Genomic DNA, 20,241 nt, shown 5'->3' on the forward strand with positions numbered 1-20,241 from the left:
ATCCAACATGTTTTATAAAAGTTCAAGAAGTTATTTAACATGTTTTGGATTGTTCAAGGACTTATTTGTTCCAAAAGTTGTCCAATGACTTATTTAACATTTTTTGGAATATTTAAGGACTTATTTAACATATTTTGGAATGTCCAAGGACTTATTTGTGCCAAAAAATTGTCCAACAAGGACTTATTTAACATGTTTTGAAAAGTTCAAGGACTTATTTGTTCCAAAAAAAAGTTCAAAGACTTAATCATTCCAAATTCCCATATTTTTTTTATAAAACTTCAATTTACTAATAAAAACTTTTACAAAAACCCTTGATGCTTGTAAGTAATAAGCAGTACACATTTCAAGAGAGAAACCCAACAGCGTTACTTTTTCTTTTGCTTCTCTCGCCGGATCGTTGCCGTTTTGTTGCTCCCGTCGGCCGACCGTCGTCGTCTTTGCTTTCAACGTCCCATTGCTACCGTTCTTCTGGTCGCCACCGTCTCATTACTATGCTCATTCTCGTCTCTCTTTTCTCGACTTGCTACCCTCTGTTTGAATGATTTTAAGGGGTAAATGGCGCCTCTTTCAACGGTCAGAGGCATTGTAAGTTGTCGGAGCTTCATTTCAATTTTGGTAAACACTCAAACAACCTGATTTCACCCGCAATTTCGAAGTAAAAAATCCCTTTCGAAATATACCAGGGAAAAGTTTAGAGCGGGAAGCAAATGGCGAACCTCTCAAGTCTAGTTCACGAACTCCGTGAACGAATAGCAGCATCATCGTCAACACCTCCGAACAGATCAGAAGATGCTTCTTTAGAGCTCCGATTTCGGGCCGTTATCCCCAATCTCCTCCACGCCTACGTCATTCCATCTTCATCTGGTAATATTTTTGAAGCTTGATTACTTCAATGACTTTTCTTTTCTAAAACCTTTTAGCATTTTGAATCATTAGATATGATTGTTTGTTTCGAATCAATCAATTTACTTGCTAAAATGCCGGTAAAGGACCCAGTGCCAAAACTCAGCAAACACAACACTTTTTACTATATTTTTGGCCAGCTGCTTTTTTTTGCTGCTATTCTTTTGCTAATTCTGGTGGCTTTTTGTTGCGTTTTCATTCTTTTATGTCAAATATCTTATCTGCAACTCAAATACTTTCTTTTTCTTTTCCTCATTTTATGTTTTCATTACTTACCTGTGTGTATATGAGTGAGTATCAATCTCTAAAATAGAGTTAATATGTGTGCATATGATGAGTTCTTCAATTTTTTCTTAATCTATCCTGTTGTCATTACTCTTCCCTGATTCGCTTCATGTATATATGCATTTCTTCTAGTTCCTATTATTAGTTATAATACTCTTTATTTTCGATGCTGACTCATGTATATGTGCGTTCTTATGACGTACCCTTAGATTGTCTTATCTTGTTCTGATTGGCAGGAACATTCCAAGTTTTCAAGAACATTTGATGAAACTTTGTAACTATGATCTGTTAAATTTGTAGCATCATTCATATGCTACAAATTTATTTTCTGCTGGCCAAGGCATTTAATGGCCTTATATCTAAAATACTATATGGCCACATGCTAGATGTGTTTTCTTTTTCATCTTTAGTAAACATTATTATTGTTACCGTCGATCATAGCGTGTTCACTTATTGCTTATCATATTCAAGTTTCATAGTTATAGTCACAGAATTAGCATTTTTTTTTCTGCTTGTTCTATTGCTGTAGAGCTTAATCGGTTCTTAGAAAAAGAACTAGGTTATACATGGCAATTTTGAAGTTGACGATTAGTCCGCTTGATCTTAGAAGTCTGATCATACCTTTTGGTCTGAAATATAGAAGGGATTTTGATTCATTTTATGCATGGAGAATCCAATCCATTACTGTTGCATGAGTCATCTTTAACGATGGGTTCTTGATTTTTCATACTCTGGTTTTTTCAGCAAACGAGAGGGAGGTGATTGCGGTACTGAAATTATTGACTCATACGGTCAAGAATTTTCCGGGAGTTTTTTTCCATGGAAAGGCCAGTGCAATTTTACCAATAATCTGTCGTATATTACCTTTTTTGGCCGAACCCTCATTCTGGTGAGTGATTGATACTTCATGTCAAATTCCAGAAAATATTCATAAGATCCTTAAATATTATGAAATTATGTTATGGAAGTTCTTTTGGTTAATTCATCGAAATATCATTCTCTCTTTTGTTCATTGTGCTAATAAAAATAATAAATGAGTTAATTGAAGTGACTGGATGTCTGATGTTGTTAGGGTTCTTGGACTAGGGAGTATGCTGTGTTTACAAACGTGTAAAGTTCCATTAAGCAGCTTGATGTCCATTGTTGTTAGGGGCATCTTTAATAGATAACAAGGGGTAGTAGCCTCACATCATGGACTCTTTTGAAAATTTGTGCTTCACATAGTATATCTATATTTTATTAGAGCTCTCTAGCTTTTTCTTAATGATTCATGGTAAGGCCTTTATGTTTTCCATTGTCTTTTATTCTTTGGCAAGTAAATTATCTCAATTGCTTATATATAAAAAAAATCTACATTATTGCTTATAGTAAACTAACATGATAAATAAGATCAAGTGTTCATGTACATTGAAGATCTTCATCTTACACATATCATTAAACTATTTATCACATGACCTGTTGTGATAAGGTCATAAGGTGCACCTTTGCTAGTTGGTAACATACATAATCGCAACCTTCAAATTAGCAACAAGTCCATCATGATCGTCATTCCAAAATAATTAAATTGAACCTCAATCTATGAAAGTGATTGAAGGTATGTAAAAATTCGTGAAGGTGATTGAAAATGAAGACAAATGTGAATGAGGTAGATGAAGATAGTGAAGTCTCATGGCCAAGTAGCTTACGCGTAAAAGTTCAAACCATAAACATTCAAATGTAGTAAAGCAAGAAAGTACCATAACACAATCCTATAAATCTTATATGACTGTAGGATAGTATTTTTTTTTTTCAAATTCCATCCACAACAACTTGGAGGTATCACTGAGTGGCTTAAGCATGCTACTAGGGCAGCTACCTTCTCTTTAATCAATTAGGGGTGGTAGGTGCCTGTAAAGAAGATCGCTTCTATTACTACACAAGTCGATAAGTCCGAATGAACAAGACACGAGATTTACATAGTTTACTACTTTACTACCGTTAGGTAGTGTATGTCCACCTGGAGAGAGAGATCACTTGTATTGATATACCAAAGAGAGTAGAAAGCAACTTACAACGGAGATTGATCACCCAAAACTAGTAGCAAGCCAAATGGAGTAAGCTCTCAACTCTCTCTCTCTCTCTAGCTATGGAAGAACTCTTAATATTTTTCTTTAAAAACTTGATAAAACTGAAACTAGAAGGCTTTTATATAGTATAAAAAAAGCTAGAGGGCCAGGGGTCGAAATGGGTGAAGGCCCCTCCAAAATCTGCCTAAAAAACAGTCACACGAAGCTGCAGGTCTACACTATCTTGGCTATGTGATGGTGCCAGGGTCACGTACAAATACATAGCATCATCGATGATGTACCAATGTTTCAAGGTCTCAGGGCTGTCCCATGACCTTTTCTACACTATCTTAGGTTGCAGGCTATTTGTGTTTCTGTTTTGTGTAGCAACCAGAATCAACAATACATGCCCTGATGGGTTGATTGCTTTATAAGCCATTTATGTTGGTTCTCCCCTTCATAACATTACCCTAAAAGCACCCAAACCCCAAAAATGAATCTGAGTATTTCTCCATTGGTTCTCCATTCCAAGTATTGTAATCATCATCATCAGTGGACTTTTACAGTGGTCTCCTTCACCTGTGGTTTCACCCATTTTAGATTTTCATGTAAATCCCGATGTTGTGGTTTTCTTTCTTTACTTTTTATTTTGCATCAAGTCTTAGTGCTTTTTTATTTGCCATGTATGCGTTTATATGTCTGAATTACAAACTATTAAGTGTTCAAGCTTTTGGATTTTTGGAATTTTTGGGATTTTTGACTGTTTCTGCCCTGTTTGACTTTGACTTGGTTGAAGCATTGTCAATGAGACTCATCTTATTCACTTGTAACAGTTATCATCTCTTATGAACTTCCATTCATGTTGTGATTACATTTATTGTATTTCTCTATCTTTATTCTCAATGAACTTCCATGCTTTCATGTGTTTTCATCTGGCTGCTGGGCAACTAATGTGTTACTTTTCAGCTCTCGTCATGGAATAATATTTGAAACACTAGGATCCCTTTTATCCTTGCTCCGTACAGGAGACCGAGATGCGTACCGTCAGTTTTTTGAAGATGTCATGGGGGTGGTTGAAGGTACAAAGCACAAACATATTAGCAATTATTATGGCTTGATTTGAATTATCTACAAATTGAATAATCGTCCCATGTTCATAGTATTTCATTTCTTTTTTATATAATCAATTATTATTTTTGTGGGTGGTGGTTGGACTGATGAGCAAAGATCATAACTAACCATGAGAATCTGAATCACTTCCTCATTCTTAGTCTTTCCTATCACGTAGATCGTTTACACGTTTCATGGGCTAATTGCTTTATGTTTTTATATCTCAATAGATCTCTTGACTATAGCTTCAGTAGTCAATAACACAAGCAACCCAGAACCGGAAGTGTCTCTGAGGTGTTTCTGCGAGTCCCTTTTTGGAATCTCCACCGACTCTACTGTTCTCAGTGAACTCCCAGCATGCAATAAACCGGTTGATGGTTTTGGTATTATGATCAACCTTACAGGACTTGCCAGATGGCAGCCTTTTGCTACTTGGATCATTAAAATTTCCTGTAAATGTGTAACTGAAGGAGCTCTGAATGTGGAAGGGCTAATAAATGTGCCATTTGTTTTGGCTGCTTGTAAGCTACTGTGCTATGGAGATGCTGCTTTGCAAATGGTATGTTTGATGTTCGTCTACATTGATATATGTTAACCATATTATTAAGAATCTACTTTCTGCCCCCTTATACTTTATATGGTTCCTAAGTTCTAATAAACAAACATCATGAAGGCTTGCTTTGACTTGGTGCGCATCTTGGGAGCAGTAGTAAACGATGACATTATCCCTAGTGAAAACATGATTCTGTCAATATCGACCATATTGAGTGAAGCGGAGGATGGACGTCCTGTGTTCAGGTATTGATATTGCTGTTGGTAATTGATTATATGGTCCTATCTAGTTTATATTCTACCATTCAGACAGTTTACTTGAGCATCTTGGACTAGGCACCTTATGCTAATAAGGCATTGTAAGTTCACAAGCACTAGAAGGAGAGGGCTTAAATCTGGGAGACTTCTCGTAAGTTTTGTCATGTCCTGTAAGAAATCAACAACCCACTGGTCTATGACATAAGCTATTGCTTGCTTGTAATCATTGACTGTTTCAGTAACTGTTTTGGAAGGAAGAAAAACAAATCATAGATATAAACCGAAGGCCACCGGCACCCCGACAAATGTTAGGAGACAGCACCCTAAAAGTCTGTAGTGTGATTTAAAAAAAGTAATAAAGTTGCCAAACAAAAGTTCTGTTACTAATTTGTATATTGTGTATGCCCACTCCCCGTAATGCTTACGCTGGTAGCTAAACGGCTTGATGATAACAGTCACCTTGTTCTGTGAACAAGCAAATGGCACATTGCACTAATAACATACTGGAAAAACCAAACAGGAGGATGATGTTAAGCCAGCAGCTCATCATAGAGTATAAGCTGGTAAGCAGTGGAGCCACCAATAAATCTAGTTTGACCACAAATATATTCAGGTAGCTGTTTCTATCTTGGATGAGTAAACAGTTTTTTTGAAGCAGTTAACAGAAAAGAAAAAAAGGGAAGTGTTTAGTTTAATTATCCAAAAAGTAAAGCTAAATCTTCCTAATAACAAATGGATGACACATTGTAAAATCCAAGGGGAGAAGAAGAGGAGAGAGAGAAATGTTTGGATTTTCGCCTAGTGACATCATCTTGTTATTCGAGGCTAAGTAGGAGGACGAGTTAGGATGATTTAACATTTTCTTATCAGAAGCTTTTTCTGTAAAGTTGATGACCTGCAAAAATCTTAAGAGAGTCAACTCATTTAGCTCATTTCATTTCGTTTCTCAACTCCATTCTGTGGTCCCAACTTTTCATCATGTAAATGGTAGCCAAAAATGGAAATGAGAAACAAAGTGAAATGGACCAAATGAGGGGACCTTAAGTTTTGGTCTGTAAGTGCTTTCATCTCTTGCAGGAACTTGTATTATGTTAATTTGCCAATTCATTTTCTAAATTTAAGAGGTTAGTTAACTTAACATATATAGCAAACAATAGTCTTGTGTTCAGTTAAGACGGAAAAAGTGTAATTAAAGAATAAAAAGATGGAAACATAAATGTAGCTAGATAATCTGCAAATGGCTAAGGGGCTGTTTGGCAGTTGCTGAATGATTTATGCAGAATAGTTAAGAGGTCAGAATGGTTAAGAGGGTCAGAATGGTTAAGTGCTGAATGAAATAATGTTGTTTGGTAATTGTTCTCTGAATGACAGTAAAATTACCATTTTAACCCTCTGAATGATTTAGTACTGAATGAAATAAAGCTGTTTGGYWGATATCTGAATRAAACAATAATTTTACAAAAATAACTACATATTTCATATTAATCCAAACAAACGTAACATTATTAGTTCGAAACAAGATTTCATGTTTGGACCAATCCTTCCTTTTTCCAGGTAATCCTACGTTTCTTTTGGTGCGAAGATTCACCAACTAATTCCATACCTAGTCCAAACAATTTTATAAAGTACAAAGTAACATAAAGTTTAGCAAACGAATAAACAGCCCAATAAACATAAAATCTACAAGATCTGTTTACAATTGTTACCATCCTCAACAATAAATAGCAATCTTAAAATACACATTTTAACTCTAAACTGAAATAGTGATAGCAATCTTCAAAAAACCCTAGTATGCTTGTTTAGATGTCAAGTACTTGGTAAGATCTATAAGCAAATTAATAGCAAGATCTATAAGAAAAGTGATAAATAGCAAGATTGTAACMGAAGATAAAGTGATAGCAATCTATAAACCCCATCTAAATAGTTGATCTAAACAGAAGATCTATAAACAAAAAGTGATAGCAATCTTGATGTAAAAGTGATAATAGCTTCGAGAAATGTAAATAGGGAAAAGAAATAATCTGATTAGAGGTCACCGGCGACCGGCGACTAGCGACCGGCGACTAGCGACCGGCGACTAGCGACCGGCGACTAAACGCCCTGTACGACCGGAGACATTACCTGATGGAGCGTCGAGAAGCTGTGGCGCGATGGAACGTCGATAAGCTGTGGAAGGCGCGGCCGAAAACAGAGGCGTGGAAGATGGAGGTCACCGGCGATGGAGATGTGGAAGATGGAGGTCACCGGCGATTTTCCCTTAAGGAGACGATGATCTATGCGTTGGTGTGGAAGGGCGATGTGGAGAAGGAGAGAGTGGGCTGGTAGGTGTGGAAGGGTAAAGAGGGAAAATTAATAATCTGAATGGTTTAGCATGGATTCAACCTCAAAATGGTTAAGAGCTTTGAGGAACCATTAAGAGGCTTTTATTTTTTTGCCAAACATGTTTCACATCTGACCGATTAAGAGGTTCCCTCTTAATGTCACCATTAAGAGGGAAACAAACAGCCCCTAAATGCTTCCTTTTCTGTATTAAAACTAGAGGACCTCTGCATGTGTACAGGGGTGGTCCGGGTGGATGTTTTCAACCATTGCGTGCATTACATTGAACCTCACCACTATAAACTTACATATGATTCGAACCCGCGCCTGGGGGGGGGGGGTGGAGAAAAGCCATGCAAACCAACTCTATCCAGGAAAATTTGTGTCATCATTGTAGTTTCAAAATATATACGGTTGCACACAACAAAATGATATGGTGTCACCTTTTTCGACCTCATAATTTTTTACACTGCAACGAAGGAATGAAGCGGTGGCCCGTGCCACCATATGCTATAGAGTGGGTCCGCCCCTGCCTGCAGCTGCATTAGGTAACTTCCATTGCAAAACATCTTTCACATTCATTTAACTACCTCAAAGTTGGCAATCAGTACTAGCTCAGTTAGCATATGTATTAGATATAATATTGAGCTCTGAAATGTAAACTTTTTGACATATTTATATCTAAAGTAATTCCAGAATTAGTTTTTAACTTTTGGTTGATATATTTTCATGTTTATAACAGAAAGTTTAGTGTAGAATCCTGGTATGTCGTGTCTTAGATAATGCAGGGTACTGTATGCATGTATCCGCTCCACATTTCGGACGATCAGCATTGCAATTAATGCTGATAATATTTACATTTAGGATTGGGGATGTTTGTTAACATATATCCTGTAACCTTAATAGGTTGTACCATGTAAAATCTGAAGTTCCATGTAAACCATTATCAACTGGGTAATACCAAATGGTCAATTTGTATCCTGAATATGGTTAGATGGACAGAAACACTGAAAATTTATGCTTTGCAGGTCATGGAAGTAAAAAGCTAGAACAAATAAAAACACATGCCCTAGGTTATTAAAATCAAGCAACATGAATAAGTGGACAAAAATTGCATTCATGACTTTGATTCCAGTTCCGTACTTGTAAGCTATAATACATTATGAAGAAAAGCAAAGAAAGGAACAGCTGTCATGATGGGATTCAAGTTCATTGGTGGTTCTCACCCATATCTTGGTAGAAAACTGTTGTTCTCCTTTAGCTTTGCTTTCGCATGCTTCCGTTTTCTGCATTAGAAATTTTGGTATTCTAGAGTCTCTGGAAAATTCTTCTCTTAGAACACTTGTAACAACCATTTTTTGCAGAGATACAGTTTACGATTCTTCTTTGGGCGGATGCCTTCAAGCACTATACTCTAGTTGTACTGATGATGTTATCAAACTGACAGCCGCTGATATAGTCAATGTCTTTCCTGAGTCATTGCAGAAGACTGGAAGTCCTGAACTCAAGGTGTGCTTATTAATGTTTATACTGGATATTTAGTGTTACAAAATATTCACTTACATATGTTGGGTTTTGACAGAATTGCTTATTTAGATATCAGTAATTTTTCTTCTTTTCTCCTCCCTTATCTTTGTCAGGCTGCCTTGTGTGGTGCATATGTTCAAATTGCTAAAGTATGCCCCCCTCATATCTGGAAGCCCGAATCATTAATTAACATTCTTTGTTATCCAAAACCTTATTATGGTCTGGTTGAGTGCTTTCAAGTGGCCCTATCTATTCTTGATCCTGATCTTGTTGGAGAGACAACTAACATGGAAGATTGTTCGGATGCATCACCGTCAAGAGCCAGTGGATGTGAACCAGTGAGAATTGGAGAAAAAAGGCCAGTTCATCACTCCAACATTTTGAAGGTTAAGCGGCAGAAGGTAGATGGATCTGAAAATTTCAATCCTGCTTTGCAAAATGTGAGCAAGGTTGACTACCTGCCTTGTGAAGGAAAAACAGAATATGCTGAATATATAAGCTCTTCACTTCGTTTGTTTATTGAATGCCTGGAACCTCCTGGTGGCAAGGCTAATGTGTTAGAACCAGAAATTTCTTTGACAGCTCTTAGCATGCTCTGCATTGTTTTCTGCAAATACCATTGGGCGAAATTTTCAATTCAGATTTCTCATCAGATGCTTGAATGGATTCCTTGGATTTGTCAGCAGGTATTATTTCTTGTAAGTTACAGAACCAGTTTTTGCCATGATCTAATGAGGGCTATTTCTTGCAGGCAAACCAAGAAAGTTTAGGTCGACTTGATTTATCTATCTATCTTGAAGCATTTCACAGTTTACTGCTTAAACAGAGTAAGTTGACCTACATCTAGAGTTCCAGATGTATGTGTTTCAGTAAGAACAACTACTTGGACACAAATAAAAGACAATTTCATGGTCTCTCAGTTGAGGCTTGTATTAGATATTTTAAACTAGAATTTAGTAATCAGCCTGGATGCACAAGCTGTATTTATGTGCGGGAATTATTCTACTTTACAACTTACAACCTAATGCACTGTAATTCTTCTCATGCAAAAAATTGCTGCTGAATGCATCTTCCATGATGATTTTGTTTTGTTGAAATAATGATGATTAGATCACTTGTTCCACCTTGATACTCTACCCCTATATATAAAATCTGCAAATTTGGTTCTTGTCGTTATAGGATTTCTTCCTGTGAAGGATGAGCTTTTCAGAGATAATGGTGATGCTACAAATCTAATGCAGTTGGTGTTGAAGATTCCGTGGAATCATTCTCTTCTGGCAGCTGAACCCTGTCTGCTGTGGAAGACAAAATGTTTCTGCCTTCAGATTCTTTCCATGATGGGACCTTTGTCTGAAAGTGGGAGTGATCTAGATGTTTTGGACTTGGGTCTTCAGGATGAAGCAAAAGAAGTTAGAAGTGAAGCCATCATCGCTATGCCATTGATTGTCCTGTGCAGATTTGGTACAGTGGCACAGATTTACAAGAGACTGGAGTAAGCAAACTTTCTACATCTTATGCATCCATAGTGATTATCCATATGCATTTTTCTACTCATAACAAACAACATCAGCTGAAAACAATGTTCATGCTCACAAAACCAAAAGTTAGGAGTTAGGACTATGGGTTTGGCATGTCATCAGTCTTTCCACAACATGAATAGAGTTATATAGATTTGTAAAACACCTTTTCTAGTTTTTAATTCAAAAATCAATCAAGGATGAGGGAGTCAACTACATTGGTCTGTTCTTTCATACTAGGGAAGCAAATTTTCATTTATTTGTAGGATGAGAAGACCTTCTTAATCGAATTTTGCATGAATATTATTGGGAAATTCCTGCAAACTTGTCCATGATAGATGCTTTATTTTGAAAAAATGTCGTATCACTGAAATGATTTTTTTAAAGTATAAGGCAAATACTTACGCGCACTCTTCACCTTTGGTAAGTTTGAACCCTTGACCTTCTATTAGGCTGGGATATACCGGTAATCTGGGTACCTCTAGGCCAATGACCCCTTGGTATGTTATTGAAATGATTTTTGGGTGAATAAAGTGATCTGGCCTGATGTATTTTGGTTTTGTTTACCTCTAGGGAAGAGTTGAAAATGTCTGAAGTAACAATATCAGATTGCTGTTAATAACTTCTTTTAATTTAAATGCTCTCTGCAAAAGTTGTTGTAATGAAGCATTAATTTTTTTTGTCTATCCAGGAAAGGATGTAATTCCCTCGATTTCCTTTCCTCTTTTTCTTTGTCTGAAGCTTTTATTGATATGTTTTTGGCAGATTCCTGTGGAAAGAGGAGAATGAGAAAGTTAAGAAATCCATTACCATCTCTCTTGGTTATTTGGCATGTCTCTATGGATCTTCTGATGACAATGCAAGATTTTCTGAAAACAAGTGCAAATTGTTCTTAAAAGAGGAGAACAATAAACACAGTTGGACAGGAGATCAGCTATTGCGCGGATTTTGGTGTTCTATGTGTGACAAAAGTGTTCTGCACAACCATGAATCATTTTCAATAACATCCAATCTCCATAATATTGGAAACGTAGTGGCTAAGTTGGATTGTGATTACAGAGATCTCCTCCGTCCTTTTTTCACTCTCCTTCATGATGAATCTGAAGAGATTCGACTTTCCTGTGTGGCAATAGTTGGGCGGATCCTCGTTCACATGAATGCAGCTACTTTAAATGAAACCAAAATCGAGTGGATAAAATCTATTGATTACCTCCTGCTTCATAGAAGGAAATCTGTAAGAGAAGCATTCAGCAGACAGATTAGTTGTTTCCTTGAGCATCATATATTAACTTGTTTGTTTCTCGATGAGGAGAGTGGGAAAACAAAAGAGCAATTATTTTTGGATAAGATTAGACATGGGTATGAAGCAGCCAGTGATCCAGAAGTATTTGAAACTCTTCTTGAAGCAACAGCAGGTATCATGGTTGCAGCAGATATACATGGTCAACTCTTCTTATCTTCTCTTATTTTACTGCTTGATCAACTTGACAATCCAAGTTTGACCGTGAGAATGTCCGCATCTAAATTGATTCACAGATCATGCTTTTTTCATCTTAAAGGAGGTTTGGAGCACATCCTTGCTAAATTTTATCACATACGAAACGAAGTATATAATTATCTATCATTGCGGCTTGTGGGAAGCCCAAAATTGATTGAAGAATTTGCAACAACACTTCTTGACGTTAAAACTGAAGAACTTGTTAAAAGAATGGTCCCAGTGGTCCTTCCGAAGCTTGTGATTGCTCAGCAGGATGATCATCAAGCAGTCGTTACCTTAGAAGAGTTGGCCAGATATTTGAACAAGGCAGTGGTTGAACTTGTAGTCGAATGGATACCGAAAGTTCTTGCTTTTGCACTTTATCAAGCAGATGGGCACAAATTAGACTGTGCTTTGCAGTTCTATCGTGATCATACTGGCACTGACAAGAAAGGAATTTTTAATGCTGCTTTAGCTGAGCTTTTGGATGAACTAGTCTGTTCTGTGGATGAAGGTGATTCAGTTGATACCAGCATAAGGTAGAATGTCCCATGTTGATTTAAATTCTGAGTTCAAATTAACTGCATATGATACTTTGCTAAGTTCCCGGCTTACACATGCACCGAAATACCAATCATGGGCCACTGGCCAACTCTTCTTGGTTTATGCATCTTGTAACTTTAAGAAGTCTACATGCCTTTATGAATTATTTAACATCCTCTCTCAACCTTCTTTTTACTGCCTAACTGTTGGAGGCTGTGGCTTTAGGAACGACTACTCTTAGAAATACTCCCTCTCCTGAATTGAACAATCCTTTTAGCTATTACTTTAGTCCCAACAAAATAAACCAATTATTTTTTTAACTTCTTAAACAACAAGCACACCATGTTTTTGCTATTTGATCCTTTATTATGTGTTTGGTAGTAATTCCACTAACCTTTCTTTTAGGAAGTTTTTTTCTTTTTATTGCCAATTTTTTCCTGATCAAACAAATGAAGTTGAAAATGCGTTTATTATAAAACTCAATGATGATACATTTTTTCCTATGAATCTTAGTTGAATGCAATCTTTAAGATGTCTCCTGGTGAACATGAATCTAGATCCTTGTGGAGAATATATTAAGTGAACTTTATTAATTTATGCCTCAAGATGATTGGAGGTCTCAAGTTTTACAGTTTGATTCTCTAGGTATGTTCATATTCCGGAATTGGTATATGAGAAATAATGTATTCGTGAAGACTCCACTTGGTTTGTTGTTCTCTATTACTATCGTGTGAAACAAAATTTCAGTGACTACTGCTTTCTTTTTCTGGTTTACAGGTTATCAAAGGTGCCTCTGATGCTAAAAGAAATTGCAAAAATTTTGAGAGGTAATGAGGATCTTCCAGGATTTTTAAGGACGTATTTCGTTGGTCTTCTTAACAGCATTGACCGGAAAATGCTCCACGCAGACGATATTTCACTCCAAATACAAGCAACAAAACGTATCGAGATGTTGATCAATATGATGGGCTCCCACCTTAGCACTTATGTACCAAAACTCATGGTTCTTCTCATGCATGCAATTGGTAAGGAACCACTGCAGAGCGATGGTCTTGCTGTCTTACATTGTTTTGTCAGACAATTGGCAAAGGTATGCCCTTCTAGTACTAAACATGTGATCTCTCAGGTTTTTGCTGCGCTTATCCCCTTACTCGAGAAACACAAAGAGCATTCTTCTTTGCATATGATCACAATTGTGAAAATTTTGGAAGAACTTGTATTTGAGAATAAGACTGTCCTGAAACAGCATATCTGTGAATTTCCTCCTCTGCCGAACATTCCTGCCCTTGCAGAAGTGAACAAAGTAATAGAGGAAGCACGTGGAGCCATGACCTTAAAGGATCAGTTGAGAGATATTGTTGATGGATTGAACCATGAAAACTTAAATGTTAGGTATATGGTAGCATGTGAGCTAAATAAATTGCTAAAATTGAGGAGAGAGGATGTCACGGTCATGGTAAATGGGGAAGGGGATTCGGATATGGACGTCCTGAGCTCTTTGATTACATCCTTACTTAGAGGCTGTGCAGAAGAATCAAGGACCGTAGTTGGACAGCGGCTGAAGTTGGGCTGTGCTGATTGTCTTGGATTGCTTGGAGCTGTTGATCCTGCCAAGCTCAAAGGGTTTTCAAATCAACGTTTTAAAATTGCATGTTCAGATGATGATTTAATTTTTGAGTTGATCCACAAGCATTTGGCTAGGGCTTTTAGAGCCGCACCCGACACCGTAATTCAGGACTCGGCTGCTCTGGCTATACAGGAGTTATTGCAGATTGCTGGTTGTAAGGAATCTCTTGATGAAGCTTCTAGCTTACAGGCACAAGCTCACATGTCAAATGCCAATGCCCATGGTATCAGAAGCAACGAGTCCACCAAGATGGATGGGAGGGGTCAAAGATTGTGGGGTCGGTTTTCTAATTATGTTAAAGAGATAATAGCTCCTTGCTTAACCTCAAGGTTTCATCTTCCAAAGATGGCTGATTCTGCATCTCCTGGTCCTATTTATCGACCTTCTTTGTCATTCCGGAGATGGATCTCCAACTGGGTTAAAAAACTTACCGTACATGCAACTGGTTCACGAGAAAAGATCTTTAAAGCCTGTCGAGGTATTGTACGCCATGATATGCAAACAGCAACATATCTGCTACCATACTTGGTATTAAATGCTGTCTTACATGGTACTGAGGAGGCACGCCACGGCATAACAGAAGAAATTCTTTCAGTTCTTAATGCAGCTGCTTCGGAGAATAGCACAATCCCTATTCCAGGAATCAGTTCTGGTCAAAGTGATGTTTGCATTCAAGCCGTTTTTACTCTCCTTGATAATCTTGGACAATGGGTTGATGATATCGAACAAGAGCTTGCTCTATCTCAGTCTTTGCGGTCATCGAGTTCAAAGCAACCTGCCTCCAAATTAAAGGATCGTAGTGCAAATTATTCATTGGATCCAGACCAGTTATCTATGCAGTGCAAACATGTTTCAGAGCTTTTGTCTGCAATTCCGAAGGTGACCCTTGCTAAGGCCTCATTTAGGTGTCAGGCTTATGCTAGGTCTTTGTTGTACTTTGAGTGTCATGTGCGTGAGAAGTCTGGTTCGTTCAACCCATCCGCTGAGAGAAGTGGTATTTTTGAAGATGAAGATGTTTCATTCCTAATGGAAATATACAGTGGTTTGGATGAGCCAGATGGTTTGTCTGGTTTGGCATCTTTACGGAAATCAAAGAGCTTGCAAGATCAGCTCCTAATAAATAAAAAGGCAGGAAACTGGGCCGAAGTTTTGACTTCTTGCGAACAGGCTTTGCAGATGGAACCCACTTCCGTTCCAAAGCATTCAGATGTTCTTAATTGTTTGATAAATATGTGCCATCTGCAGGCAGTGGTTACTCATGTTGATGGATTAATATCTAGGATTCCTCAATACAAAAAAACATGGTGTATGCAAGGAGTTCAGGCAGCTTGGAGGCTTGGCAGATGGGACTTGATGGATGAGTACCTAGATGGAGCTGATGAAGAAGGTTTACTTTGTAGTAGCTCAGAGAGTAACGCCTCATTTGACAAGGATGTTGCAAAGATCTTTCGAGCAATGAGACTGAAAGATCAGTTCTCTGTTAGTGAGAAAATTGCATTATCAAAACAAGCTCTGATAGCTCCTCTAGCTGCTGCTGGCATGGATTCATATACACGAGCATACCCATTTGTTGTTAAGCTTCATGTGTTGCAGGAACTAGAGGATTTTCATTCTATCCTTAATGGTGAATCTTTCTTGGAAAAGTCCTGTGTTGGTGAACCAGAGTTCTTAAAAGTAACAGAAAACTGGGACAATCGGCTTAGATTTACCCAGCCATCTCTCTGGACAAGGGAGCCACTATTGGCTTTCCGGAGACTGGTTTTTGGTGCTAGTGGTCTTGGTGCTCAAGTCGGGAACTGCTGGATACAATATGCAAAACTCTGTCGTTCTGCTGGTCACTATGAGACAGCTAATCGAGCAATTTTGGAAGCCAATGCATCAGGTGCAGCTAATGTTCACATGGAAAAGGCTAAGCTTTTATGGGGCACTAGGCGGTCTGATGGTGCTATTGCGGAGTTGCAACAGTCGCTTATGAACCTGCCTGTTGAAGTCATTGGTTCCGCTGCAATGTCCTCAATCACTAGCCTTTCATTGGTTCCTCTGAACCAACCTCCTTTACCTTGCAATACTCAAACCTCAAATGAGAATCGTGATGTTGCGAAAATGCTGTTGTTGTATTCAAGGTGGATTCATTATACTGGGTTAAAGCAAAAGGAAGATGTGATCAGTCTCTTCTCTAGGGTGAGGGAACTGCAGCCCAAATGGGAAAAGGGATATTTTTATGCTGCAAAATATTGTGACGAGTTGCTTGTTGATGCAAGGAAGCGGCAAGAAGAAAATTCTGATACAGGTCCCAGCATGGTTTCTTCAACTTCTACCACACTTTCTTCCACAAGTTCAAATACTGAAAAGCCTTGGTGGTGCTTCCTTCCTGAAGTCCTGTTATTTTATGCTAAGGGGCTTCACAGAGGCCACAAGAATCTCTTTCAAGCCCTTCCAAGGTTGTTGACACTATGGTTCGAGTTTGGTAGCATTTATCAGAGGAAAGGTTCATCATCCAATAAAGACATGAAATTTGTTCATGGGAAGGTAGTTTCTTTCTTTTCTGTATCTTAAAATCATTCTCAATAATCATGTGATTTTTACTCTCTCCACCACTGGCAGGTGATGGGCATTATGCGTGGGTGTTTGAAGGATTTGCCTACCTATCAATGGTTGACGGTTTTGCCTCAGCTGGTTTCTCGAATCTGTCACCAAAATGATGAAATCGTGCGAGTGGTCAAACACATCATCACTTCTGTTCTCCGGCAATACACACAACAAGCCCTCTGGATCATGGCAGCAGTTTCAAAATCTACAGTTCCTTCAAGGAGGGAAGCGGCTGCAGAAATTATAAACAATGCACGAAAAGGATCCAATCAGGGATCACCCAATTCCTTGTTTGGTCAGTTTGCCAGCCTAATTGATCATTTAATTAGACTATGCTTTCACGCGAGTCAGTCGCGGTGCGCAACAATCAACATATCTACTGAATTTAGTTCCCTCAAAAGGATGATGCCGCTAGAAATTATAATGCCTACTCAAGGATCAATAAATGTTAATCTTCCCACTTATGATACAAGTACAATAGGACTTTTTTCAGCTACAGATCTTCCAACGATAACAGGAATAGCAGATGAAGCTGAGGTCCTTTCATCACTTCAGCGACCAAAAAAGGTAAATCTGCATCTAATTTTCAATGATAATAAACCTGCTTAACTGGGCTGAAGGAAAGTTAACTACCTGGTACTTGAGTTAGGGGCTGTTTGGTTGGTTTTTCATTAAGTCCTGTATGGATAAAGTTGTCTGTGTGGATTGATCTGTCTGTATAGATTGAAAAGGTTTTTGTTTGGAAGGGTTTTTCATAGATGGAATGAGCATGTTTTTCAATTGGAAATGGCAGGTTTCAAACAAACTTGCTTTTCTGCATAAAGCTCCCTCCTAAAAGCTTATTGAATAAACCACTTTCTATATCATTAAGCCACTAACAAACGGTCATGTATAGCTGACAGAATAAGTTACGAGTCTCATTAAGTTCATTAAGCTGCTAACAAACAGGCCCTTAGAGTGTTGTATCCGCACTGGATGCACATTGGGTGAGCATAAGGGTGCATATGCTCGTTTTTTAGAATTTTATCAGATCACTTGGATGCGAGTTTAGGTAAACAGGGTACAGTGAAAATATGGCTCGGATTGTTTTCTTTGGACGGTACAGAACACTTCAAATACTTGGACATCTTATTAATATGTTCATAAAAACATAAAATAATCACAATTTGATTATCCAAATAATTAAGGTGTTGATGTATTGTTCTCTCCTGTGTTCTCCTATTCATCTGTACTCATTTCCTCTACTTGTGTATGTTATGTCTCATTGCCTCCTTTGCTTGTTGTTTCTTGTTCAGTTTTCTCAATATTTTTAGGCTTGCTTTTTTATCTAGTTGCTGGATATGGAATCCCGATAGCGCTTATACAAAAAGTACTTTGATGGATTATTTTGGATTTTTATTATGAACAACGTATAAAGACCGTATATTTAAGTGGCCTAGCATACATGACCACATTTATACTGGAAACTTGTGACTGTTAAAGATCAACAAGCCTTGGCCAGAGGAAAATATGATAACCTTGGGAAAAAGGACCAATTTGAGTGTGGCCCAGATGTTAGATGTGTGCATTCTATACTTTTTCCTTGGGATAACCTGTGTTTAGTTATCTCTATGTCACAATATTCATTTACCGTGTTGATTCTTTCTACAGATTATTCTACTGGGCAGTGATGGTGTTAAGCGCCCGTTCCTCTGCAAGCCCAAGGACGACCTTAGGAAAGATGCACGGATGATGGAGTTTAATGCAATGATAAATCGGTTATTGTCCAAGGCCCCAGAAAGCCGCAGAAGGAAGCTCTATGTTCGTACGTTTGCTGTGATTCCATTAACGGAGGATTGTGGGATGGTAGAATGGGTGCCCCACACTCGTGGGCTCCGACATATTCTCCAAGACATATATATAAGCTCTGGGAAGTTTGATCGACAGAAGACAAATCCTCAAATTAAGCGTATTTATGATCAATGCCAAGGTAAAATGGCTGAAGATGAGATGTTGAAGAACAAAATCCTTCCTATGTTCCCTCCAGCTTTCCACAAGTGGTTTTTGAACACGTTTTCTGAACCGGCGGCTTGGTTTAGGGCTCGTGTTGCTTATGCACACACTACTGCTGTTTGGTCGATGGTTGGGCATATAGTTGGTCTTGGAGATCGTCATGGAGAAAATATTCTTTTTGATTCAATGACAGGTGACTGTGTTCATGTTGATTTCAGTTGCTTATTTGACAGAGGCTTACAACTGGAGAAGCCTGAATTGGTACCTTTCAGGTTGACACAGGTGAGAGTCTGAAACCTCTCACATTTCACTACAAGAAAATTGGATTTATAGGACGCTTGAAATGTTTAAGCGTCCTAATAATATACCTTATAGGACTTGCGTTTATAGAACTAAACCAAAAAGCGTCCTATCTGAAAGTGTTACAATAGGTTTATAGGATGCTTTTAGGCGTTTTAACAAGTTTTTTAGGATGCTTTTAACATAAAATGTCGTATTAGCTATTTTATACGATGCTATTTGAAGAAAGTGTCCTATAAAAAGGTGGGTTTATAGGACATTTCAAAAGTGTCCTATAAAATAGTTAATAGGACATTTCATTTTAAAAGAGTTGTAAAAAAAACTTGTTAAAACGCCTAAAAGCATCCTATAAATGTATTATAACACTTTTTGATAGGACGCTTTATAGTTTGGTCCTATAAACTTATGTTCTAAAAAGCATTCTATTAGGACACTTGGACATTCTATGCATCCTATAAGGCCACATTTGTTGTTGTGCTTTTTTCTTCGATGCATGATGATACGCCTGGTAGAAGGTCATGTTATAATATTTTCGTTATGCAGAATATGATTGATGGGTTGGGGATTACGGGCTATGAAGGCACGTTTTTGAAGGTTTGTGAGATAACACTATCAGTAGTAAGGGAACACAGAGAGACATTGATGAGTGTTCTGGAGACTTTCATCCATGACCCTCTTGTGGAGTGGACTAAAACTCACAAGTCTAGTGGAGTAGAAGTTCAGAACCCTCATGCTCAGGTAGGTTGTCATCTTCTTACTTATGCAGTATTGTTATCATATGCTTTTATCATACTTTAAACAAGCCTAAAGATGAATTTTGAAAAAATTGCAGCGAGCCATAAGCAATATTGAAGCACGTTTACAAGGTATTGTCGTTGGTGTTGGAGCAGCACCATCTTTAGCGCTTGCTGTAGAAGGACAAGCGCGTCGCTTAATTGCTGAAGCAGTTTCACACAAAAACCTTGGGAAAATGTATATCTGGTGGATGCCTTGGTTTTAGTATCTCATTCATCCATAAGAGGAATGAATGACCTTCAAACTCGTACTGGATTTTGATTGCTGCCATTTCATGGATTGGGTTGTGCTTAATTGTTTATAAAAAGCCAAGAACCCTGAAATCAGTGTATATAATTTTGTCATTATGAACTGTAACTATTTAGCTTTAAAGAGGTAGAAATTTCAAATTTTATTATC

General features: G+C 37.9%; 1 protein-coding gene across 1 annotated transcript; it reads left to right on the forward strand.

Annotated features, from left to right (window-relative positions):
- Positions 1–503: 503 nt before the first annotated feature.
- LOC112522398 (serine/threonine-protein kinase ATR) lies at positions 504–20,241 on the forward strand. The gene is made up of 15 exons (XM_025131490.1): positions 504–867; positions 1,936–2,080; positions 4,203–4,315; positions 4,577–4,905; positions 5,020–5,144; positions 8,840–8,984; positions 9,116–9,688; positions 9,754–9,829; positions 10,182–10,494; positions 11,285–12,535; positions 13,317–16,695; positions 16,771–17,322; positions 18,406–19,029; positions 19,591–19,785; positions 19,880–20,241. Exons 1-15 carry the CDS (start codon positions 711–713, stop codon positions 20,045–20,047), a joined length of 8,145 nt encoding a protein of 2,714 aa, XP_024987258.1. The 5' UTR covers positions 504–710; the 3' UTR covers positions 20,048–20,241.

The sequence above is a fragment of the Cynara cardunculus genome (assembly GCF_001531365.2).
Source record: "Cynara cardunculus var. scolymus isolate 2C chromosome LG 12, CcrdV1, whole genome shotgun sequence".
NCBI classification, from domain to species: domain Eukaryota; kingdom Viridiplantae; phylum Streptophyta; class Magnoliopsida; order Asterales; family Asteraceae; genus Cynara; species Cynara cardunculus.